This window comes from Centruroides vittatus, unplaced genomic scaffold (assembly GCF_030686945.1).
Source record: "Centruroides vittatus isolate TY-2023 unplaced genomic scaffold, ASM3068694v2 contig_2771, whole genome shotgun sequence".
NCBI lineage: Eukaryota > Metazoa > Arthropoda > Arachnida > Scorpiones > Buthidae > Centruroides > Centruroides vittatus.
Genome location: NW_027121760.1, coordinates 3,121 through 31,062, shown reverse-complemented (window position 1 = coordinate 31,062; position 27,942 = coordinate 3,121). Strand labels below are relative to the sequence as shown.

General features: G+C 34.5%; 1 protein-coding gene across 1 annotated transcript; it reads right to left on the bottom strand.

Annotated features, from left to right (window-relative positions):
* Positions 1–38: 38 nt before the first annotated feature.
* LOC136972054 (dynein axonemal heavy chain 10-like) lies at positions 39–27,942 on the bottom strand. The gene is made up of 6 exons (XM_067266597.1): positions 27,817–27,942; positions 27,429–27,452; positions 27,086–27,253; positions 18,466–18,646; positions 13,155–13,300; positions 39–185 (listed from the first exon to the last, which is right to left on the bottom strand). Exons 1-6 carry the CDS (start codon positions 27,940–27,942, stop codon positions 39–41), a joined length of 792 nt encoding a protein of 263 aa, XP_067122698.1.

The window sequence follows — 27,942 nt, the reverse complement described above, 5'->3', positions numbered from 1 at the left end:
ATATTAGTTATTTCTTTTATGTCATTAACAACATATCATCAATCTTTGTTTAAAAGAAGACAAACGCCCCGTAAAATCCAAAAGCTTTTATGCTCAGTAGTATTTAAATAAGCTTCAAATATAAATCCTTCTCCTAGTGAATTACAACGATCTGAAGTGGCATAAACAGGACAACAAAAGGTATTCTGAAAAATGAAATAATTTAATGAATACTTGAGTTTAAAACAATTATAAACAAAAATATTTATTAAAATCATAAAACAATAACAATATGATGTATATTTAGAGTTAACTAATACATAAAATATATTCTCTCTTTTTAATGGTAAAATATGTTCATCATTGAAGAAATCACAGTTAGAACCTACATACAAACTCCAATTAAAACTTTGAGTAGAGTATGTACTCTACTCAAAGTTTTAATTGGAGTTTCTAGAAGTTATATCCACAATTAATTCATACATTTTATAATTCAACATTTTTTCAAAGTATTTTTATAATTCTTTCTTCTGAAAGTGTATAAATATCGTAATTATAAATATTAGTTTAAAATGAGTTGCATCGTTTGTTATATTATTTAGTTGAATAGTTTCACAAATTCATAAAATGCTCTGTTAAATTAAATAAGCAGAATAGTAGAAACTAGTGATGCACCCATAAGAAAATTGACCGATTATCCGATTAGTTATATAAATTAAAGAATTTTTAATAATATAGTGTATAATAAATATATTATTTAAAATTCTCTGCAAGTAAACGTTCCACAAAAGCAATAAAAAATATTAATCAGATAATAGAAAGTACAAAAGTCATAAGACTTCTATTTTTTTAATATTCTAACTTAAGTCATTAGCAAACACATTCATCTGTTTACACAATGATCAATAAATACTTACATTAAATAGTTGTATATTTTTGAGTGAAATTTTTCATAAATCATTGTTTTTAGCTTTTTAAATAATATGATATGCAAATTAAAATTTTCACTTAACATTTACTTTTTAAAGATTATTTTTTCAGGATCGGTAAGTTATTAAAAGGTATTTTTTCCGATTTTAATTCACACCAATAAACTATAAAGCTCGATGAACAGTTAAAATATTTATTTATTAGTAAATATCAATAATCCATTGTTAAAAATTACGCATAAAGCTAAATTTACGCGAGGTAACATACAATGCTAATTATAGTTCTACACATTTTACGTTCACTACATCGATTTACAAGGTATGAAAAAATTCTCTATTAAAAAGTTATTAATTAATAAGATTAAGTTATTCGGTGTCGACTACAGTATTATTAAAATGACAACTGTAGCTTGACGTGTGTAAACGTGTAAGGAACTGAGTCCGAACGTTATTTTTATTTTATTATTATTTCTGTTTTATTATCTTTTGTTTGGGGTTTATGTTTATTTAGGACGAAGGTTCCCCACCACTCTCTTGTTAGTAATGAAAAATGAAGATAAAACAACTCACGGAGAAATAAGCGCCGTAGGAAAAATCTTGCGCACTTGCGCTGCCCGGCGGAAGTAACAGTCCGCAGAAAAAAAAATGGAGGGGGGAGTCCCCATAATCACTAGTAGAGAAATACTTGATAAACCGTCTTAAACATCCCAGAAAATTATGATAAATATTTTGTAAACGGTTTATAAGCTTTGTCGGAAAATTAAAGCTGCCAGAAAAGAAAATTAATGTTAGCAACTAAGTATGTAAATAAGGGGAGTAACTCAGCTGAAGTGTGACGTCACCTCACAGTATAAAACCCGTACGTTAACCGAAGAAGAGAGAGGTGATTTCCAAATCGAGGCGATTTTGAGAGCGAGGTGAATTCGAAAGCAAAGTATTTTCTGATAGAAGTCCAGATTGATAATTGGACGATCCAAGGTGCTAAAGAGGAGTTCGATTGACGATTTGACGATATCGAAAGTATTGAGGAAATAGTTTTCTTCGTATAGTGAGGTGACGGATAGACGTTTAATTAGTAAGAGATTTTGTTCATAGTTTCTAAGTATTTGATTTGTCGAAATTCAAAGGGGAATTACTATTAAGTTAAGCTAAGTAGCTGAGTTTATTGTCGAATTGACTTGTTGATTTTCGTTAATAAATTTGGTTTGGATTATTGATATTTGTACGTAATACATTCTAGTTGCTAATTAAATATATTTGAACTTTTGATCTGACTTGATATTTATCGTTATTATTCCTAATTTTTCGGTGCACGCTTAAAAGCCCAGGCCTGGCAAACTGATCTCGAATCCGCGTAAAGTACCCGTTAGGTTAACGGAAGTTTCACCGACCGTAATTATAGTCGGTTTCCTAAGATACTAAAATTAAGTACTTTACAAACGAAACGATACATTACAAAGACAGCATTACTTTCACCTTTTTTGCTAACAGATGTCATTATAATTTTGATTTATTTGCTAATTTTTTTAATTTCTAGTATGAAAATTTGTTCATATTAGTCAAAATGACATTTTTATATATTTTAAAATATTTAATATCGTAGAAAACTATAGTAAAATAATTCTAAGTTTTGTGTAATATTTTTTTGCTTATCCATGTTTAGATAATAGTATTAAGCAATCTATTGAATGATCTGACCATTACCATATCGACTATGCCATTACTTTGATCAAGTCTTTACCATGTAAGGAGGCGTGTCTTTGGTTTGAATGAGTTCGTTACTATATTATAAATTTTTGTCATATGCTTTGTTTCTACTTTATTAAAATGAACTCAAAATTACAGTATTTCTTACACTTTTAAGAAATTAGTTCATACGATGAAGGTATAAAATACACGAAAAGGCAGCGCATAGCTTACTGCTACTGGACTGTGGCTGGGTTATAAACTCTGTACCGTAACCGTAAAAGTGGTTGCAACGCTGGTACTTATGGCAGTAGTTATAAAATACAATGGGTGATCGGTTAACGAGCATAATCCGTTACAAGACTTTGTTCGTTATCCGAATTGTTCGTTAACCGATTATCGATTTACCATAGGTTTTTATGGGATTTAAATAATTCGTTCTGCGAACTCCAAAAAAATGAAAAATGTGCTTTTGTGGCCGTTGGCCATATTAATGTATATTTTTGTAATTAATAATTCTATACATTTAAGTTAGGCTTAAGATTTATTTTGTTTCTCTCCCTTTCCTGTTGACTAAAAAGACTTTTTTTTTTTTAATTACTTTACTATCTAATTGCTTTACTACCTGGTGGGGAGTGATGTCTCAGACACGAAAAACAACATTGTTAAAAACAAAGTAATAAAAGAAAGGAAAAGAAAGAACAGAGAAGGGATCTCGGCTCTCGACGAGAAAGGTCGAGGAGAACGAGCTCTGAAGCGGAACGACGGAAGATAGGAATTAAGGGTCGACGAGTGAGGTCGAGGCGGAGAAGCCATCTAGTCTGTTAAAGTAGGCAAAGAACTTCTCACAGATCTGCCAATTTTGTTAAACTGATTCGGCAGTGGATTATCGATAAAGTGAACGATAGAAATCTACTAAATTAGATTAAAGAAAGAGCCAAGGAAAGCCTCGTTGATAGGAGTGGATGATAGGAGACCTCGGTAACCCCGCCCAGTATCACAGAGCACCCAGAGCAGAAACCCGAGTATTTCCACCTTCCTCTTATTCTGTACTAAAATTCTCTCTTCTTTCCTTCTTCTAGTTTGTAACTAGGTTATAGATATAAGGATACTTGTAATATTAATATTGTTTTATGTATTCCGGATTTTGTAATTTCACCGCCTACACGTTGGGATCCAGTAAAGAACCCGATATTGTAGCGAATAAAAGTATAGTTTGTTAATTTACAAAGTGTGTTTGTTAATTCTCGCTTGTCATTCGCTGTCGGTTATCACACTTTCTAACTACGTTTATTTATATGTAATAATAAAAACACATATATACACGGTCATGCTTGTTTGTTAAGTTATGGCAACGCTATACATAGAAGATCTGCCTTCCGGGAGATCTTGAGAGAAACTGGCCCCTATTTAGGCGTTACAGACATGGAGACAACCCGGAAAACTCCACATGCCCAGCCCGTCCAAGCGAGGCGCAAACCCACGACCGAACTCCCAGTGTTCAGGGTACGACGATCGCTTGGCCACTGGTGGGCCACACAGTCTTGCATTTTTATTAGTCATGTATTTTTCCGTTCGTGGGGATAAAAGTACCTGTCCAGTGTCGATTGCCTTTCTCTCTTCAGGATTTTCCAGAAGTAATTAATAGCATTGTAATTGTAGAGATCCCTAAGCCTATTAATCTCAGCCTGGTTGGATGCCATTCTAAGACCGTTGTTCTGACATCCTTTCTTCTTTTTTGTTAATATGGAGACTCTAGCCTGTTGGCTTTTTCTCCGAGGCGCACCGCTTAGTTATTAGGCGAAGCGGTTAGATCGGTACACAAAACGTTCCAAGGCCTCCATGTGTTGACGGGAAGGAAGGTCGGCTCGTGGCGAGTATATGGGATTTAAGTTGCGAACTATGGACAGGTCCAAGGTCAAGGAACGACCCAATTCTTGGCGGGCTCCCTCGTACTGCTGGCAAACTAGCCAATAGTGAGAAGTTTCAGACAAGCCACAGTGCGGACAATCAGGCGAGACGCGTAGGCGTCGAGAGTAAAGAAACCCGTTCAACGGGGGCTGTATCAGTGCGAAGACGGACCAATAGGGTTTCGGTGTGACGTGACAATGCGTGATGATAGATCCAAGGGGAGAAAGGACGGAGATGGTTGCGACCTTTACTCCGGAGAATAGTGGACCAGGTCTCAGTGTAAGTACGAATTATCGATTCCCGCAAATTACGGATGAGGTCACGTGCCATGAGAGGCCTCCACCAAGAGCCGGTGGGAATGTTATTGCTCGCTGTCTGGTCGTTAATATAAATACCGACGTGACCCGGAGTCCATCCGATTTCAAGGGGTGTGGGATGTGTACTGATTGTGGCAGCAAGGTCAATAATGACCGCCGGGGAAGAAAAACTGACATTCGCGACAGCCTGGAGAACGGATTTACCGTCCGAAAGGATGGCCGTCGGACTGTTAAGACGGGCGCTGATGTGGACAGCCCGTTGAATACCAAGAGATTCCGCGCCAAAGACGCTGCAGTTGGAGTGACATCCTCCCACTTCTTCAAAAGATGTTTAATAGCAGATATCGGCATTAATTCTCCTTTTCAGAAGAAAACACATTTCGCCGAGTTTCTTGGCGTTCTTCTTTCGCCAGATCAGTTTCAGGTTCCATTACGAGCTCTTCCATGTTCTTTATTTCACAGATGTGATTTTTGTTACTCCTTTAGATGCTTGAATCTTCTTGATTATACAGTATCTTTCCTAGATAAGATTGAACTGCAGCCTACTGTAGACCTGTTCGAGCCATACTGTCCAGCAACATCAGACACATTCTGCCCACTTAGCAAAGAATATAATCCAAAAGCAATTATACTCTCACCTTTCGAAAATAAAAACCGACGCAAAACTTAACGAGTGGCCGCTCGACAGTCTCGCGAATACTATAAAAGAATTGTTTCTATCAGAGAAATAAAAGCTAGAATTACAAGGGAGAGTTTCAAAGTTCGGATGAATAATATCCGATACAGTATATACCAGGTTGAGCGTCGATGTCGACGTCTCCCGCGCACTGAAAAGTTTCGAATTGTTGCCTGAAGGACAAGGGAAGACCAATCGGTATTCATTATTTTACGTCGCTTCATCTTGTGATTTTTCTGTGAGGTGTTCGTTGTCCGAACATAAAAATCTTTCGCGAAAGTGTTCGTTAACCGATCACCCACTGTACCATAAGACCGTACCAAACTGTTTTACGGTGTACGATGCAGACCAGGGCCGTGCCGTGCTATGACGCAGAGAGGCGGCCGCATCAGGCGGCACCGTAAGAGAGCGGCACAAAAACTTGGCATTAATCTGTGGTTTTTGAAACGGTATTTAAGAGGCAGAATTTCAGACTTGCATCATACTGAGAAAATCTACTGCACGATCCTGATGCAGACTGCCATACGTATGCGCACTCTTGATGTAAGTCTAATGTAGACGAGCGTGAAAATAAAAAGCTTTAAAATAGCGTCCGTGAGTTAACTTACTCTGTCAGTCTGTAAAGGAAAAACTTCGCAATTCATCTACTTCCCAATTTCCGATCTAGTTAAAACTTTGCACACGTCTGTATTGCCAACGACAGTACATTTTTTAATTGTTTGCAAACACCTTTAACAATTAGCGAAAAATTAAAATTTGTAAATAAAATCTGATAAGATGGTTACAACATATGACTGTTATTTGCCATCCTACACGTGGGAACAAACGTGAAGACAAAGAATTTGGTTATCTCGCCAAATAGCTAAAGTAAATCTTTAATCATTTATGTATATTTTTTATATATTTTTAAAGATATTAGTCTTCATTACTTTTACTAACCACCTTATCAGCGATTTTACAGGCGAAAGAAATTGTCATGTTCAACGAAGCATTGTCACCAAAATAATTAAGAGAACTAATCACCCACTACATCAAATATAAACGACTTAAAGCTTTTTTAATTCGAAACAAACCTCACAGAGAACAATTCACATAAAATTAAATGCTAAACTAAGAAGAATTTCGACAGTTCAGTGTATTACACATATATAGTATACCCAACTAAAAAGTAGAAAATAAAAAATTAACGCTTTTTATTCAGATAAATGTACTAAAAAGTAAAAAATACATTTTCTTCGGCTTTCACAGTATTTTTGGTATTATGCGACCAAAAATACTGTTTCAAAAACCACGGAAGTGAAATCACGCTCATCTGACATTAGCCTTATGGCAAATACTATCGAATATTTAGGTGACGAGCTACTAATACAAGAATTTCCTTTCTTGATTGAAAAGTCACACAGAGTTTTCCATTTCCATTGCGTTCCTGATCTGTCCAGGTATCGTCAGCTACTTCCTGCTTTTGACTTCCGATAGAAAGGTAACTCGGCGCACGTGTAGTCCGCAGATTCTCCATATACAGTACAAACTTTTCTTATGGAATACTGTACGGCCATACGGATACGATGCGGAGTGTATAACCCAGTCCTAAAACCACGAAGGGAAACGAATTAGGCTATTCGGCCCTGTTGCGAGTGGAATTTGTTTTATTAACAAGCAGTGGCGTAGCTAGCATGGATGACACCCGGTGCGAATATCGTGGTGTCACCCATTTTAACTCTTTTATAAAACATTGTTAAATTGTAATATCTTTGCACTCGAGCAACTTGAACGCTATATTGAATATGCGATGTCGCGACGTATGAGTTTAGATTTATAGAATAAATCATAGTAAGATTTTCAGCTGGTGCGAGCTCTCGTGGCGTCTCCTCATAGCGAAGAAACTATCATGGGAGGCGAACCGTTGACCCCATTGCAAACACACATTGCACCAGGTTTTTAGGTACAGGTCTACCGGGTGTCACCCCTACACGGGTGACACCCGGGGCGGGCCGCCCCCGCCCCCCCGTAGCTACGCCCCTGTTAACAAGTGTGGGCCGAAGTAGTACGGTCCAGATTAGTGGACCCGAGATTTTCGACCTCCTTTAGACTTTATCCCTAATTTTTAGCGTCCAGAGTACAATGGTGATGGTCTCTCTGACGCCGAGGCCGTTTTCTCTAGATATAGGACCTCAAAGTTTGGACCTTACGACTCATTTTTCTTTTATAGTAAACGGAATTAAAAATATGAATGAATAAATAAAACTAAAATAAAGTATCAGTAATTTAAAAACTATATATTTTAGTATTTATAAGAAACGGTTCTCAAACGAAAGAATTATAAACGTCTAAAATAAGCAAAGTTGTATTTATTTACGTAAATATGATTTCAATACGCTTACTCTTTTATTTTTTTACGAACTTAATAGAAATTTTTTCACGATGCTCAAATTTTCATAATTATCGAAGTTTCAGGCATTGAACATTTTCCGAAAGCAAAGCGCGATGTTTGCGAATTTTCTGTTTATAAGGTAACTCGTGGAAGGCGTTGTTTGTAAATATGAACAAATGAAAATACCTCCGGGTACAGTAGCAATGTAAATTCGTGTTCCGGATAAGTCGGACCTCCACCAGCCACCCCGTTGTGATCTTGCCAAACCACGATGAGTTTGATGATAAAAAAAAAAAAAAAAGCTTCCTTGATGTCCATAGGGCAGAAAAAGTAAAAAAAAAAAAAAAAAAAAATGTGAATCGTTGATGAAAAGCAGTAAAAAGAACGAATGTTGCATTGACTGTGATGTTTTTCTGACAAATTTATTTATTTAGACCCTATTTGCAAATCGAAAGTGTATTTTAACATGTTGATCTCTTTTGCTAACGAAAAACATTCACCACTAATTGAAAGAACAAATTTCTGAAGATGAAAAGTTTGAAACACAAAAAAAATGTACTATTTAAATTATAAAAATATAATTTATCTATCGAAAATTTCAAAATTAATCAATGAATTAAGTACAAAACAATTGCTATTATCACCGCCATCTTGTTTTAATGACGTTTAATATGGTTCGCATATGTTTAATTCGTGTTACATATTACTGTATATTTCTGTGCGTCGTTAGATTCGTTTATTTGCTTCATTTTCTGACAAAACGAAATAAAATTAAATTGTATTAATCAATGTAATTTTCTTATTTTTTTTATCTTTAAAGTCACACCTCGACCTATATGCAAGATCGTCTTATAAGCGAGTACGGTATTATTGTGACATAGTTTTTTTAATCATATTTTAATTTAAAATCATGACTTCCGATCCACACAGGAAGTTCATATAACTTATAGTTAATCGGGCCTCTGGCTTCCAAGCTATCCATACCTGTTCTCGATTTTCATCTAACAACATTCTCCAGATTAAGGATAGACAATAGACAACCGGCGACAGTAGGTCTGCAATTTGAAAATGGTAGCCCAATTAGCAACCACCCCGGTAATGTATACATGATGTAGTCAGAATTAAATTCCTTTTATATTTTAATGTGGATTGTATCTGTTTTCCATGCAGCTAAATAATTAGGCCTATAAGAATCTTCAGGAATCAATACATAGGGTCATCCATAAGTTATATAACCCTATTTTTATACTTTCAGCTACCACCATCCCATCCTCGTAACGCTCCATAACACGTCGCACATATCAATCTTCAGAATTACGTAGAGTATATCCTAGATCGCCTCCCTTAATTGTACTAAGGAATAATACACAGCACAGGGTCGTTTTAACAAATTAATTACGTACAAGCAGTGTCATGAACAGTGACTTTTCTTTCCAAAGCGAACCTCAGTCATTCTGTTATCCAAGGGTTGAGATCTTAGCATTACTTAACGTTTCGTAAATACCCCCTCTCCTTGTTAAGGCATCATAACGATTACCAATTCATCCATATCTGTATTATGCATTTTTTGGAGAGCCTCTAGTTTATAAAACAATAATTTAAAATTAATTGCGTTGTCTGGATATGAGCGAAACTGATACTTCGAAAAAAATTATATACTGTAACAATTTCAATTTAAAAATTCCATTTTTTAGTGTTTTAAGGCAAAATAGAAGAGCCCCGTGTTCGAATGAAACCAGATCACCATCATTAATACCTCCGGAATAGGAATCATTTTCGTCTCAATTATAAACACAAAGTAATTTGGAAAGTAATTAACAGGTATTTAGCTGTTATAAAAATATATGACAAACTTTTAAATAAAAATGTAAGTACTCGAAATCATCGATGAATCTTCAAAGCAGGAGAAATAATGCCGGCATTTCTGGTTTGCTTGTGTGTGCAGGTTGTCAACCTTATGGGAGAAAATATCATATCTGCTCCTTACATCTCAATCCATTACACTTACACCCTCTATCCGTAGAAATATTAACTAGGTTCTCCTATATCAGAATCTCTCAAATTTTTTATCTGCGACCTCTTCTTACAATAAAAAAATCTTTAGACTCCATTTTACAACAAAGTTTTTATGACTCTCCCTTAAGTAAGGATTTTGCCAACCGGGAAAGGAGGAGAGTTAGACTCAGGTCAAGATGTACGAGGGGTTTAGGACAGTATGTGAATGTTGGTGGAGACGCACTGACTTAAGCACCATTACAATTAAAACCTGTTTATTAAAGTTTGTAAACTGGCGGATTACAAAGTTGTTGGGAGATGCTCCTTCTCGGTCAAGAATCTTGAAACAGAAAATGTCTAAAGCTTTCTGTTGCAGGTGTCCTTTCAATGTTTCTTTGGCAGCCCTGGGGTGGTGTCATGGATAAGTCTGATGGATGTAGGACAATGGTCAACCACAAAATGAAGTCAGGAACTATGGTGAGGACATTGACATAGAGAACAAAGAGAAGAGTGCATGGGTCACTTTGGAATGTTAAAAATGACGGAAATCCATGCTTTGTCCTTGAAATTTTTGGTATTTAAAGAATTTCATCCCCGAATTGATTACTCTGAGTGGTTCTGATTCCCTCTTGTTGTTTTTCGATTGGTCTCCTCCCTTGTCTTTAGGTGGAAATAAGAACAGATTGGGTGACAAGAAAGGCCAATCTTCAGTATGAATACTGAAGATTGGCCTTTCTTGTCACCCAATCTGTCACTCGACATTGTCTCTAGACTCTGATTGGGAGATGGTGGAACTTCAAAACCTGTGCTCATAATATAGATAGTTATGGTTTACGTTCTGACATTTTGGAATTTTAATTACTATACACAATATTTTTCTTTTGTTAAACTTCCCAGTTTCTCGACTCGGTTTAACTTCTATAACTTTTATACGAGTGTCAGAGTCAAAGTTCAAACTCTCCAGTCTGACATTGATCTATTGGGACTCACATTGTTTGTTTGTGTCACTTCATGTTGCATTTAATTTATACAATTTCTTTTTTGCTTTAAAAATATATTTTTTGTGCAATTAACAATAGGTTTGGACTCACTCTGGAACCACACACTTATAATATATGGTGCAAAACAAACCTCTAAATGGGCATGATCTAAACTTTACATTTTTTCATACAATTTCAACATATCAAACATTAACCAATAATTGTCAACAAATATGTAATACATTCTTTCATTATAAACCATACTTATTTCATATGCATAAACTTTAGTTTTTCCAAATTTTTGCCATGATCTAAAAATTTTAGTCTACTTTCTAGTTTAGAATGATAGGGAATTCAAATGGATACATATGATAAATGTTTTTCCTTTTTCTACAAGTATGCTCCACACTTTTGCTAATCTCTAGAAGGGTTTTTCTCCCAGCACACCTTGGAGACCTTCTCAAACTGTATTTGATGCAGGTAGTAAGATTTCCTCATCTTTGTTTGGATTTTTGACTTGTCACTGAAGGTTTATTAGAATCTCCCCAGGATTGACTTCTCTGTCTTGTAACATTTTCCCCATGTTCATCTTCTATCTTACATTTATTGTTTTAATCACATCTATGAATCTGATTATCAATCTCAGATTGATAGTTTACAATCCAATTGACAAATATATCAATATTATGGTTCACCATTGCAGTCCAGCACAACAGAGCTTCCTCCTTTTGTCTAAACACTACAGTCTTGTTTACATCTCACATTCAGTAAAGCCATAAGTCTGCTGACATTTGCAAATTCCTCAGTGTTTTGATGGAGCCAACCTCACATATTTGAGAGAATGTAACAAATTTTTTCAGAGGGCAAAATTATAGAAAAGTAATTATGTTGGATTTTACCATTAGTGATTATTCAGCCTGTGATTATCAGGCCTGATCAGCCATGTTATAAAATTTTTTTATATACATAAATAAAAGAACAAAATAATTACATTTTTATAATTATTTTGTATTCTATTACAGTATAGTATTATTAAATAATAATAATGTGTAAAAATGTGATTGCAAATGTCTTTGTAAAACATGATTATTCTATGGATAATGTGTCAAGGTAATTGTATGAGGTTCCAGACCAGTCCAAACCTCTTGTTAAATGTACTGAGAAAAATAATATTGAAAGGACCCAAGTAAGATTTGAACACATGTTAGTATCTAAATCAATGTCAGCCTGGCAAGTTTGAACTGACTCTGATGCTCTATAAAAATGACAGAATTTAACTGAATCAGAGAAACTGCACAGTTTAATAAAAGAAAAACGTTGCATGTTATAATTAAAATTCCTGATGTCAATTAAAAAGATGTCAAAATGGGAATTATAACAATCTAAAATACAAGCACAGGTTTTGAAGTTCCATCAACATCTCCAAGTTCCAGTCAGAGGTGAGACATGGCATTGGGTTGAATACCAAAGATTGATCTTTCTTGTGGCCTGATCCAATCTCATTTCCATCTGGAAACAAAGGAGAAGACCAATTGGAAAATGACAAGAGGAAATCGGGACCAATTAGAGCATGGAATTCAGGAATAAAATTCTTTAAAAACTCTGAATTTCAAGGAGAAAGTGTGGATTTCTTTCTCCCAATCTTGCAAGATGACTCCATGCCTTCTTTTTTCTCAGTGCTTATGACATTGTCATCTCCAAAATGTTGTCAACCTTGTTTTTGTTGTGCTGTCGTTCATCATCATTCATCCACCAGACTTATCCATGACTCCACCCTGAAGTTGCTAACACAACAACAAAGACACACTACTGACCATAAAATCTTTGGACTCTCTTAAGTTCATTGTCCAAGGAGGAGCACCTCTCCAAAAGACTTTGTAAGCTGCTAGTTTATATTTTAAATAAACAGGTTTCATTTGTAAAGGTGCCAAATCTCAATATGTTCACCATCACTCATTCATCTTGAGTCTATCTGATTCTCCTTTCCCTGGTTGAAAAACCTTACAATTGCAAGATCTTGTTGGCTTAGTTTTGCCAAAAAATTTTGTATTATAACATTATGTACCATAAAAATCACAGCTGAAAAATAACTGTATATGGGAAGCACTGATGTACTGTACTTGACTGTACAGGAAATGCTTTATATTAATGCTTCTCTGTGTTATCTGGCTTTTTCTAACCTAGCTCAGCCATCTGCCACATTAAGACAGTCATGAGTCTAGTGTTACTACTGTTGATAAAAATGCTAATTTTTTCAGTAAAAAATTAATTATTAAAATAAAATTAAAACATAACAAAATATCTAAATACCTGTTTTTTAATACGATGATTTTCAATTGGTATTATTTTAAGAATGGGCATTGGTTGTATTAATTCACCATACTTAGCTTTTTCTAGCAATCCACTATCTTCATTCCAAGATGCACCCTCAAGATATAATCCAGATATGTAAGAACCTTTATTAATAAAGATATATTTTTTAAAATCCATCTTAAGAAACAAAGCAATAACCAGTATGTCTACTCTAATAACCTTAAATAGCTTTGCAAGGTATAGTTATCCACAAACGTTTTCGGTCCCTTAGGACCTTCTTCAGGTGGTATCTGAGTAGAGAGTGACCCTACGTTCTAAACTGTTATGGATGCATTCCAACCCCCACTCCAGATGTGTACTATAAACAAACATTGTTGCGCATACGTCGGCAGCTATAACACCGGGTCATACATTGCTTGCCACGCCTTCAAAAGTTGCTTTTCATCTTTAAAGTTGATAGAAAGGCCCAGGCAATCCGCTTTAAAGATCTCTAGCGCCTCCAAATACTTAAGGTGGTGTACCTGCCCGGTTCTCTGTATCAAGGTCACTTGCTGCAGCTCGGGCGTAATGCCGTTTTCACTGGCATATACAGCTAAGGCAGTATTGGTCTTTTTCTTCTCGATATCCGTTTTATGCTCTCAGATGCGTTGCCCGAGGAATCTTTTTGTGGAACCGATATACACCAGATCCCTATCGAATCTATCATCTCGGAGTGGAATTCTATATACACCAGGCGCCTTTTCAACATCCACCGGATCCTTCCCATTCCTAAGCAGGGTGAAAACGTCCGGTTTACGTTTGTAGGCTATTTTTGTATTAGTATATGCACCAATCTCACAGTATAAGGATACCTTGCAAAGCTATTTAAGGTTATTAGAGTAGACATATTGATATATTTTTTACTACATTCTTAAAATTTTTGCTTTAATAATTAAATGATATTAAATTCTCATTCTGACTTGCATACACAAACTCCAAAAGAACACATGAACAACAAACAACACTCTATAATCTGTAGAAAGGCCAACTCTTCTTTTACTGGAGGAGGATGAGGCCTCACAGATGTAGTAAATCTTTACTATAAACAAATACATACAGCTTAAATTGTGATGATTATTGCAATACAACTCTTGTAGACAAAAACAGTACATCATTAAACTTATACAGAAAATTTAGACACACATCAAGCAGTCTTAGATCCACAGTAGACATTCCTAATGATCTCAACCAGAATCAAGTTGACAGGAATGCATCAAACTGCTAGTTGACTTGTGGATTTCTCTGGAGTACTGGCATGCTTTTTAATATGAGGCTGCTAAGTAACAGTAGCCTCATATTAAAAATAATATTAGGGGGAACAATGTTAGAACAGACAAAATATACATTTACATCTGTATCACTGTGGATGAAGAGTAAACTTAGATATTGTATATACATTTCTATTAGTGCACATTCAAATTTTGTTTTTTATGTTCTTATTAATTTTTTCTTTGTAAAATAAAGGTAACCAGAGAACCAGGTTATGCTACTACTGAGTTGAAACTGTTTTACATAACTATAGGCCACACTGTTAAATGGCACAGTTTGAGCTCAAGCATTTCTTTGAATTCCAAGATGGTCGAACAAATAGAACTGTTCTCTGAGTAGGCAGAATGTGAGATAACCTTGGGAGATGGCACTGCACTGTTTAACAGTGCTGTTGCAGGATTGCACATGGCATACAAGTACTCATCAAAACATTATACAAAATCAAAATAATTCTATTAATGCTAAAGCTAATTTTAATTGTATATAATCTATTGGTTTTATAATATAATCTATATATATAATCGAGACGGGTTGATGATGATAATAAGCACAGAGCCCAAATGGTTAGGAGTTGAAGGTTGAAATTTGGTACACAGTTAGGGTACGTCATGAGAACATACACTAAAAAGGCATTTTTCAAAATTCCCCCGGGGGAGAAAGACAGAATTAAGGCTTCAACAATGGAAGTGTTAAGAGAAAGCAACGTGCAAGATTTACAGGCGCAGATGCAGTTTTTTGCATTTTTGATTGCATTTTAATAGGGTACTTCATGAGAATGTACACTAAGAAGGGATTTTTCAAAATTACCCCTGCAGGGGAGAGGTTGTTAACACTTTCCCCCACAGGGAAGTGTTAACAATGGAAGTGTTAAGAGAAAGCGACATGCAAGATTTACAGATGCAGTTTTTTGTTTTCGTGGGAAATCGAATAATCTTAATCTTCACTATCGTTACGTTTTGCCCAAGCAAAGCCGGGCCTATCTGCTAGTAATTTATATAATTAACATGTAAAATAATCAAGACCCTTATTTTGTGATTTTTTCCTTTAGGGGTGCAACAGTTCTTCAGTTCTTATCATGAGCTGCTGCTGCTTTGGAGAGACAAAGGTTCATTGATTGCCATACAAGACCAAGTCAGATACAGCTTCAGGAATCCATTTTAAAAGATAACATTCACAGGCAACACCTGTAAAAAATGCCACATCATGCATGAAACTATGTAATACAGTGTGATTATAAAGTTCCTCTGCAATGGATCATGCTCAAGTGGCTCAGTCAAAATTTACTTTAACTCTTTTGACAGACAGTCTGTCTGTAACATCATTACTTTGTGCCTGGAAGCACCTTCCATTTCCCTGCCCACTGCAGGACTTCACAATCATACTGTATACCATATCTGGTTGAAAGCTTTTAACACAAACTGATTACTTATATAAATATAGTCAAATAGCAAAAGTAATGCATCAGACTTTCATATACCCAGCAACTATACTATGAATACACCCCACAAACAATCTGAGAAAAGAATTCACACAAAATATACTATGATAGAGCCATAATCACAGACAAAACAATCTAACACAGTGATTTTCAACCAGTGTTCTTGAAAATTTATATAAAACTTTACCCCTTTGCCATTTGTTACTATATAAAACTTTAGATGCATACATGTAAGGTTTTATATAAATTTGAATGTTTCACCTTCACTTTTTGTTATTTACTTTTCCCTAGTAAGTTTATAATATGACAACTGTGCAAATGTCTAGAAACATTAGGCCTTAACAACAACACATACAGTATCTTACACTACAGCAAGCTTTCATTATAAAAACACATCTTGTATAGGAAAATTTTAAAAAAAAGATATACAGTGTGTATTATTCTTGAATAGCACATAATAATAGCAACAATTTTCTGTAGCTATGCATTGATTTTGATCTAGCATAGCACTAGGCTTCAATAGTAACTGAATAGGACACAATCCACCAACACTATATAATAATAATTATTATTGTTTTGACTTTCAATATACACCAGACGACAAAAAAAATAACACACCATAAAGGACTTGTTGGATTTGAATAAAAATTGGTATGTGACATCATCATAGCTAGACAGGTATATGATTGCAACCATAAAGCAAAAACATACTTTATTGTGCAGTAATGTGCAATACAGTGCAGGTGCTAATATCCTGCTGGGCCGCCTCTAGTGCGGATACAAACTGTGATATGTCTCGGAATGGAAGCATAAAGGTTGTGTATAATGTTCTGCGGCATATCTGTCCATGCATGATGCAACTGGGACTCAAGATGCATCAGATCCCATGGCTGTTGCAGCTGGCATCCCAGGTGGTCTCAAACATGTTCGATTAACAATAAATCTGGAGACCGTGCAGGCCAAGGAAGTGTGGCAATGTTACGTAGGCATGCTTGGGAGATCGCTGTGGTGTGTGGCTGAGCATTATCCTGCAGGAATATGCCTGTCGTAAGCCCTGCCATGAGGGGCAACACATGTGACCAGAGGATGTATTGCACATATCATTGGACTGTGAGGGTAGTACACGCGACAACTAGGTGTCCTACTGTCGTATGTTATGACTTCCCACACCATAACACGAGGTTGGGCCTGTGTGCTGCTCCACAGTATAGGCCAGGTTGATGCCTTGACCAGCAGGCCACCATACCCTCACATGGCCATTGTGAGCCCCCAAACAAAAGCAGGATTCATTGCTGAAGACCAATACACTGTCAGTCGGTAGCTGCCCATGATTTTCATGCATGACACCACTGCAGACAGAAGCGTCAGTGGGTGACTGTTAACGGTATAACACGTACTGGGTGTTGGGAGACCAATCTGCCTTCTACTAAGTGCCTGGAAATGGTGCAGCTAGATACACGGTTTCATAACACAGGTGCCACTGCTGCATGAATGGTAGACGACGAAGCTGTAGGCTCTGTCCATGCTTGACGTACAATGAGACAATTCTCCCTCCTGGTGATCTGTCGATAGCGTCTGAGCCCATTTGTCGTTTGTGTGTACCCCTACGTACCCATTGCTCATCACACATCCTAACAGTTCCGTCAGAATGGTTCAGATGGCAGCCAATCCGGCAGTATGACCATCCTCCTCTTAATCCAACGATGGAGCCTTTCTCAAACTCACTTAACTGAGTGTAAGGCCATTGAATGTATCGTAGAGGCATGTCTGTCACTCAATGAAGTCACAACCATCAACATAAGTGCAGGACATATGCACAAGTCATCACAGCATGCACCTTTATAAAAGACAGAGGAAGCACTTTTCTGCCCTCTGGTAGCGATACGACACAAGAATCTGTTCCCAAAGCTAATCATTTACATATCTAGCTATGATGATGCAACATACCAATTTTTATTCAAATCCAACAAGTCCTTCATGGTGCATTATTTTTTTGTTGTCCAGTGTATTTAAAAAATGATATATTGTATATCTCGGCAGATTAGACGATAGTTGAATCATTAAAAAAATGCCCCCAAAATCTGGGGTCACCTTATAGGACAGATACAAAAAAAAATTAGATTGAAATTTATATAAAACCATTATAAAAAAACAAACCATAATTATTTACTAGTAGAGAGTAGGGTATGTGCACAAAATAGAATAGCTCATACAACAATTTTGTCAATAGTCAAGGTCATTACCTGAATGCCTGAATTAGTGCGAATGTTTGTAATAATCACAAGGCAGTGCTGCTAGATGCAAGAAAATAAAATTTGTTCATTTGAAAAATTACAAAGAGGACATAATTCCGTATATGCCATACAGTATTATTATTCAGATGATGCTCGCTGATATAAACTAAATTCATAGGCTGTTGATAGTTTGGGGGTCATCATATATGCTAAAACTATAAAACTTTGACGAAAATTTATACCTCGTCTTATCTGAAGGTCATCTTATCTGCCAAGATATAAGGTATTTAACTTCATATATATAATATGTAGTTTAAGTAAATCATACCTATTGGCATTTTTTCATTTATTTCAGTATCTGATGTAAATTTTGTAACTGATGTAAAAAGAGAGCATTGGTCAAGAGACCAATTGTTTTCATGGCATGCTGCTTGAATTAGTGAAATTAAATATGAATTTGGGAAATGCAATCCAGATAACCACATCACTGTAAGCTCATCAGAAGCAACCTGAAATCAAATAAAATTTTTAAAATTTATAAATGAATTATTTTTTAATATTGTTTCTCAAGATTACAAAAAAAAATATGTTTAAAAAGTAACAAAAAGTGCCTTATTATTCCAGGATTAATTCTTATTATTCTGGATTAATAAACATTTTTTTAAACTAATGGAACTGGGAATCATAGCTGATCTACAAAATGCCCGTCTGATCAGACTCTCACACTGTACAGATCAGCTCAGAATCATAGAGACTCTTGAAATATATAAAGCAGGATTGCATAACATGTGCATCAACTCTAAGGATGCAGCCAACATATCTCACGCATGGAAATTTTGTTATAAGGGAGTGCACCCCCATAACTGATTTTGCATTGGGTATATTTCACGTGTATTCACCGTTTCATATGCATGATGTTACATGTGCTTAACTGTCATTTCAGCACGAGCATAATGTTCCATTTTCAATCTTTCTTTGATGTTCTAAATTTTGAATTGCATTCATTTCGGTTTCTTGTTCCATTTCACACGTATTTGAATTCCTTATAATTGTAGCCTGAGGAAGACCCGGATGGGGTCGAAAACGTTTGCTGTTCTGTAAACACATATCACTGGAGTTTCAAAGGTTTTGTGTGATGAATTATATTTCCTCCAGTATTTGCTAAGAAGTTCATTTGTTTTTTAAACTAACACTATCAAGATTGAAAAAAACAACCAAGTAAAAATTATCACAAGTTTTTATATATTAGAACAAACTCCTTACTCTCCAATCTCCCATCTCTGTATCTGAGTGTGTAAAGTGTTTTGGAAATAAGCATCCATTAATATAAAAGATAATATAGATTAACAGAATATATAGAATAGAATATTTTCATTTTTTTTAAATTCTTTAACATTATATGTTTTTGTTTGATTACTTCTACTTTTCAACTTTTAAATATTTTAAAATGATAAACTAGAAGAAGCATTCTATGTCTATGCCAGTATGGTAGTATTTTGATAATAAATAATCTCTAATTTTATAAGGCATCATTTGTTATTTTTTAAACAGTTTTGTTAAGAAAATATACCTTTAAAAAATTTATAGTCAATAGCATGTTGAACCCGATTCATTATTAGTGATAGAACATTATCAATCTTTAATAATAAGGTTTATGTTCCTGTGTAAATAACTTTCTTATTTATGCTTGCATTTTTTGTTATTTCAAAATAGTGAGTACTAATATTAAAGACATGATGATAAATCTTAGCTATGTAACTGAATTACAATATTTTATTATAATTTATTTTTAATAGGTTGAAAAGCATTTCTTGTTAAGCATTTTACTGTATAAGAACTATACCATATCATTAATAAACAGTGCCAGTGAATTTTATCAGATGGATCTTCATCCAATAAGAAAAGCCTATGCCAAGCATGAAAAGAAAAAGAAAACTGTTCAAATAGAGTAATACTTCCTTGTAATCGTAGCCTGAACTTCATTCCAGAACTTTCTGGAGAGCAAACTCTGCTCTTGCTTTTGTTTTTGTGCATTCAGTTACTTTGCATTTAAAAGTAAGTAATTTTTCTTTATTTGTTTCATTAACTCCTTTAATAAACTTTGTTATTGTTTGCAAGAGAGTTGTCTGCTAATAATTTTACTTTGACAATACATAAAACTAGATTGTTTTGATTAATTATTGGTTCATTTTTTATTCTTTCATTCTGGTTCATTCAAAATTCAAAGAATATTGCAGTTGCAATATACTTTGAATTTTTCTTGGCCATGGTGAGAAGCACTGTAATTGCCATTGCATTTCATTGAACTTATCAAAGCAGAATTGCTTATAAGTGTCAGTTATAAATGAGGTTGCATACAAGTTTTGAAAAGGTACAGAATGATTTAGAACTCTTAAAATATGAGAAGAATGATAAAAAATATAAGTTCAGACATAATGAATGAACAATATCCTTTTCATTCATGATATAATTTTCTTTGTAAAAAAACATAATTTCCTGTTTAGTTAGGAATGTGAAGTATCTGATAAACCATACTTGGTCAAATTTTTTATTTTATCAAAACATTTTGATGATGTCAATTGACTTCAATAGGACACTATGGCTATTTTTCTTTCAGCAAGATGATACTATCAAAGGGAATAGTGTTTTTTTTTTTAAATCTCTATATCTGTATATATGGCATTATATTCAATTATTGATAATAATTACCTAAATTATATAGCTTTATATTAAATTATTGTTAATTGTCACCTAAATTTATCTGAAATAAATCATAATTTTATTATTAAAATATACTTAATTTTCTTTTATTAATCCCTTTGTCTTTTAGTTGTCAACCTATCCTACATCTCAATATGTGGCAACCCTATTGAGAAAGCACAGAATTTATAATGGGATCATGTAGGACAGATTGGATCTTTTAGAAAGTACAGATTTTCACAAAAGAACCTCATGTCTTGAGATTCAGGTTTTTAAAGGTTGTTCCGGGATCAGACATTCCAATTAGTCTTGTTTAGCTCTCTTTACTATCTGATAGGTCTCACCTGTTTCTATGGTGAATTTGAGACCAAGCTGGGCCATGGGACAGGTCAGTATTGACATTTAATTCAATGCCAAATTATGCTCCCAACTGGAGATGTTTACTGGTCTCTGGGCAGCGGCGATCTTTACCATTGCAAGGCTCCGGGTGGCAGATCTTTGTGAGGCCCTTGTCCCTTTGTGCAAAGTATGTGAATTGAAAGTAGGTATTTCTGATGATTGACAAGAGATGCAAAACTTATAAATGAATAAATTTAGAGTTTTAAAATATTATATTAGAAGATTTATAAAAGCTAACAAACATAGAGACGACAAATTATTAATGATGATAAACTAAGGTACATAAATGCCTTAAAAGATATACGCAGGGATTTAAAAATGATGTTTGCAGCTTTTTCTAAGACTAAAATCTTTAATTAAAGCACAATAATCTAACAAATGAGCTATGTCATTTTCAATTGAAAGAATAGCAAAGGCCGAAAGCTGATCTTGTGTCATCGAATTCCTCAAATATGTTTTAATAATTTTTAACCTTGAAAAACTCCTTTCTGCAGACGTAACTGTTAAGCCTTGGTCACACTATGTGATTTCCAGCTGCGCAAGCAACTGCAACCGCAACGGCTGTTCCCGTTAACTAGTAATCCCCCTTGAAAACCAGCGCGACTGCAACCGCAACTAGAAACAAAAAGTTTGTTCTACTCGCAACGATTGCAAATGCGCATCCAATCAGAAAACGTCTTTGTGCCACATCATACTTTGTGTTGTATATTTGTCAACATATCTTGATTATAACATTTGTATTAACTCAGTTTCAGTACATTTAAATGCTATATTTGATATAAATCAAATCTGAGTTTATAAAAGTTATTGTTAAATTTATTTTAAAAGTTTGATTACTTTTAATAATATACAATTGAATAAAATAAATGCTTATATAAAAGAAAAAAATATGTCGATTATAAATGAATTAAATCATTCAAGCTTTCCTCTAAACAACACTTACCCTCAAATATTCACTTTTATAAGATTGATAAATAGCATCCAAAACTTCTGAAATAATAACTGATATCGAATTATGGGCCACTCTAAATTGATGTGCCAAACTACGAAACGTTTTGCCTAAATTATATGTAAGTATTCGTATTCGTACGGATATATCCCCTATAACCTTCAGCATCCGAAAGCGTTAATTCATTCATCAGCTGGTGAAAGCAAGATTGTTTAGCCTGTTGATTTTCATTTCGCCAAGTTTTAACCCAGCATGAACGTTTTCTCTTATTTTTCTCCTCATATATTCTCGCCAGCTCTAACAAAATTATTGCCTTTTTTCTTTTATTCATTCCAGAAAAGGAACTGCTTGCCATTAAAAAAAAAAAAAAAACAAAAAAGGTTAAAATTCCGTAAATAGTCCGAAGTGAAACATAAAATGTCGGTAAACTCACGAAAGTAGACAAAAGCAAGCTACTGTAATTTTATTGGTTTATTATAGGGTTACGTATTCCAAGTTGCAGCGTCAACGAACAACGTGTGACCATGAGAAGACGCGCATGACTCGCACTTGTTGCAGTTGCGGTCGACTGCGCGGCTGGAAATCGCATAGTGTGATCAGGGCTTTACAGGTGTGGTGGAAATAATTCTCAGGACTATTTCGATAGTGGGGAACACTTCAGTTAAATTTTTCCTATTATATATTTCAGCACTGAGATAATGTTGTTTCCTTCATATACACAGATAAACATATTCAGTTCTTCATACAATTCATGTCCATCAATATCAGATGTTTCTCCTACTGTTAGAGATATTTGCAAGTCACTGCATTGCTTCAAAAGTTCACAATCACTAATTTCCTTTAATCTTTTCATGTTATACATGAAACCAAATATGTTCTCATGATGTTTAAGTGCCTCAAATCTAGGTTGGCAGCTTGTGCGTGCATTGTTGACAATGACATAAAAATAGTTTATTTTGAAAATCTCTTCCGCAGGCAATTCAAGAGCTTCATCTTCCCCATCATAATCAAAACTCATTCTTTTACATCTTCTTCTCATGACTTTGAATTTTCTGTCAATATCATTTTTCTCAGCTATTTCTCTCGCTGTTACCAAGGATGATTGGAAACAATTTTCCCGATAATTATCAAGCCAATGTGTAAATGCATCTAGGTGTTGTATAGCTGCGTCTAAGTGTTATATAGCTGCATCTAGGTGCATTTTTTTGCTCTGCCACATTTTACTTATAACATTTATCTTTGTAAGAATGTCATACCATACAAAGAGAACAACTACAAATTCATAGGTAGTTATTTCCTTTTCTATAGAATGGCATTCACTAACCAACTGACAATCTGTTGTATTTTCTGCTAAATCCTTCAAAGCATCACGTATATCGCTGGTTTGTTGGTATTTAACGGCCTTCACCGATTCTATCCTGATTCCCATCAAGTTTTGAAGAGTGGTTTTAGCGATAAGGATTTTACATGTGCTTTTAAAATAGCCCACCTCTGACTCGAGCCGGCAAACAGAGTATATAGCCTTTGTAGCAAACCAAAAAAAGATTTTGCTTGAACACAAGATGATGCTGCATCTCCTAGGATGAGATTCCAACTGTGACTCCCACAAGGCAAAAAATAAGCAAGTGGATTAATTTCAAGTATACGTGTCTGGACATCACTTTTTTCCCCATGAATATTGGCTCCATTATCATATCCTTGGACTCTGCAGTTTTGCAATGATATACCCAGCTGTTCTAGCTCTGTGATTATATAATTAGTCAAACTCTCAGCTATGGTTTTTTTGACGGCTAAGAAGCCAATAAAATGTTCTTCAATGTCAGCTGTATTTGTATTAAAAAAATCTTATAATAATTGACAGTTGCTCAACATGAGAAATGTCATGAAAACAATCAAGAATAATTGAGTAATATTTATTCTTTATTATTTTGTCAACAATTTGAGTCTTCGCGTGACTTGCCATTAATTGTATAAGCTCATTTTGAATATTTTTTCCGAGATAGTGGTCATTAATCATCTTGTCTGTTACTTGTTATAGGTGAAGTCGCAACATTGGATCAAATCAGGCTATTAACTTTAATAAATCTATAAAGTTGCCACTAGTCTCACTTGAATCTAAGTCAGATATTAATTTCTCTCTATGACTTCTGAAGGCCAAATTGTGAGATGCTAAAAAATTTACAATTGCAAGTAGTCTTTCTAAAATATCTCTCCAACGCTGCCTTTCTTGATCAATTTGAGTTTGGGCTAAAGAGTCAATAGTGGTACAGTTTTTAACCCATTCTCTAAATTTAACCATTTCAACATACAATCTTTGTGCAGTCGACTAGATTCACAAGACTTTAGGTAATTACCCAAGTTTTTCCAATCACATACTCCTTCACTGGATCCAATTCTTGTCTTTTCAAGTCCAAACATTCAACACAGAAAGCAGTAAACAGCATCCTTTGTGAATAAATCATCCAATGCCTGTCAAGTTTTTCACCATTAGCTAATATTTTACTGTAATGATATTCACTGAATCTCTGTCCATTATCATTTACGGGAAAAAAATCAACTTTAAACCGGATTGGACCTTGTGATACAATCTCAGTTTGATCTACATCAGTAATTGTTAATGGCCACAAACCTGGGCCATTTTGAGGATTCAGATTTTCAATTCCATCAGTCGTGGATGTAGACATAGGCTCAGATATGTATTCTTGGTTGGATAGTGTTGACTGCGGCAGTGGTGTAAGAGACAATGATGTTATTGACTCATTATCCTTGCTATTGTTATTAGGTGGCAGCGGCACCCATGACAATGTTGAAGGAATAATTTCAGCTGGGTTAGGATTATAGTGCAATAATATGTCACTTTCAGTCAATGAAGGGTTTTTAGAGGTTTCTTGACCATCACTTTTTATATATTTATATAAAGACCCATGTAGATTTTCTTCTACCTGCTTTCTTTTGATAGCTCGTTTCCTTTTTGAACTATCCAACTCAAATTTTCTACCGGCATCACGATTACGTGAACTCATTTCATATATCTTGTTTCACACACAAAACTAATTCAGAAAAAATTTACAAACAGTTTTTACACAGTTTTTTAACAATTCACTCTTTATCATAAGTACTGTTAATAATGTAAGATTCACTAAAACTTAATATCATTTAATGTTTATTTACCTACTGAAAGATATGTGCCATACAAACGATTATATAATGCACACAGCTGCTAGCAAAATAAGTGTAAGGTGACAAGAGTTGACGAACGAAATGAAACACAGGGATTCCCCAAGTGTAAATTGTAAACATGATGAATCATGAAAGTAACAAAGCCACGCTTTCAAGTGGGTTTTCTAATGCGCGAGGTGCAGGATTCAAATAGTAATGAATTTTTCAAATATGTTTTACAGTCAAATTACAAAAAATATTATTATTCACTGATAAATTAATTAATTTTGATATCGTTAATCTTACTTTTTATACAACTTTTTTCTACTCGGGTAGTTGCGGAAGGCCCCGGGCAATTGCCCTGCTTGCCACCCCCTAAGACCGCCGCTGTCTCTGGGACTCACCCTTAAATCTGTAAAATATGTTCTCCCTCTTGACAACAAGAATCTCCAATTGCTGTTACTTGACAATTGTTATCAGTATAAAAAATTTTATTTCATTATTTTCTGTGATCTTTGGGTGAAAGTTCAATTTCTTTTAAACTTTTCCAATTATTTCAGTATGAGAGTTCAAACCTAGTTCAGAGTCCACATTTTAAAATAATTTTTATAACTTTTGATTCAACAATAATTTATGCAAATAAAAGTATAAATACACTATCCTATAGTCTCCAACTCTTGATTTCTGAAAAAAGCCATATCAGCTGAAAAACATTAGTCCAGGCCAGGCATGGCCAACATATGGCCCCTGGGCCGGATCCGGCCCGCTTAATGAATTTATGCGACCTGCGATTAATCTTTCAATATTAGCTACTTAACTTCCAATAATTGGTTGAATGGATTTGCAATACTTTATTTTTTTTTTAAATTCCATTGTAGAGATTTACAACTTTTGTACTTGTCTTTGTGATAGTGCCAGAATAAAAAAAATGATAAATTTAAAATATTAATATTTATCATAAAATAATGTATGTTAGTAATTCAAGATATACAAGGTGATATTCAATTTAACTTAGTAATTCGTGTGCTTTGCTAGAAATATAATACTAATATATTTAAACATTTATTTACTTAAATGAATAGTTTTTGCATTTAACATTTTTTAATTTTAATATTTCATTTGGCCTGTGAAAAAAGTTTTCTTTTCAATTCGGCCCAGGGGCAAAAACTGTTGGCCACATGTGGTCTAGGCCAAGGTACAAAAGACAAAAATAATCCTTATCTTTGACTATATTTCTGATTAATAACAGACATAAATCAATGTGAAATTTGTAACTGTTTTTTCAAAAGAATGATATCAAAACTGGAGATAGCATTCAATATTAAAACCTCATTTAGATATTTGCTGGGCAGTGATTTTTGACATTTTGATTTTGTACATTTCATTTTTGAAAAGGTTTTTTTGTAAAGGCACATAGAAATAAAAATAGAAAATATCCCACATATAAACTTCTCACAACTTTTAAAAATTCTTTTCTGGTCAAATTTGTAAAAAGAATTTAAAACTTCCCTTTTTTAAATAAGTTTTTATAGAAATTATTTGCAGCAAAGTCTGTGAATTCTAATTTACTTTTTAAAATTTGTATGCTTTAAACTAGCATAGATGTTGTTGATAAACTATGTTGGTGAAAACAAATTATGTGGGTCATATGTTGAGACTCATACTATAGACTTTAGGATATTCTCAATCCTGGAACTGACTACATTTAAATATAGAAAAATGAAAATAAAAAAAAACTCACCCACTTTTGATACTGATTATAACGCTCACAAAAATGTGTGATCCAACCACCTAAGGATTTTTGAGTTGAAGGGGAATATTTTTCCCAAGTAGGAGGAAGTTTTCCAATACTTAAACAATGAGTAATTACTTCTAATTCAGAATCCTGCCTACCTTTGCCAGACAGTGCCTAAAATTTGAATATAAAAATTAATAATATGGTCTAATGAATAGTTTTTGTGAAAAAATATGAAATAGCATAATAATGACTGATTTTAATCTTTGGTATAATCTCTCAGTTTAACAACTACTTAATAAACAGGTTATTAAATATATTTAATTAGCATAGTTATGAAAAAGTATACCTTGTAGTAATATTTTTTATTTTTCTATATAAAATTTCATTGCATATACAGTCAATTCCATTTAATTGGGCCACTGGTTAATCAGGGCAGCCGCTTTATTGGGCCAAATCCCAAAGAATGGAAACCAAATTAATAAATTAATACATAATTTAATCACTTAATTGGGACAGTAGCAGAAAAGGAATTTAGCAAGTTTTGATATATTTGAGGGATCTTCTAAAAATATGTAGACACTATGTACACTAATGTCGTGTAGGCCTAACAATTGGCAGAGACAAAGCGATTTTGTCTTTCACTTGGGCAGTTCGGTTTTTCTGGAGGGGTCACCTTAGCAGGATGTATCACACAGGGATCCCATCTGAGATGGACCTGAATGTGAGCTACTGACCCTGCTCTGGATTGGACTGGACGATCCCTTTAAAAGTGAAGAGACAAAGATCCCCAGACAATTTTTCAAGATCTCTTGACTGAGTTGGAAGGCAACTAGAGTTTCCTTGGAAGGTATTGTGTGCAT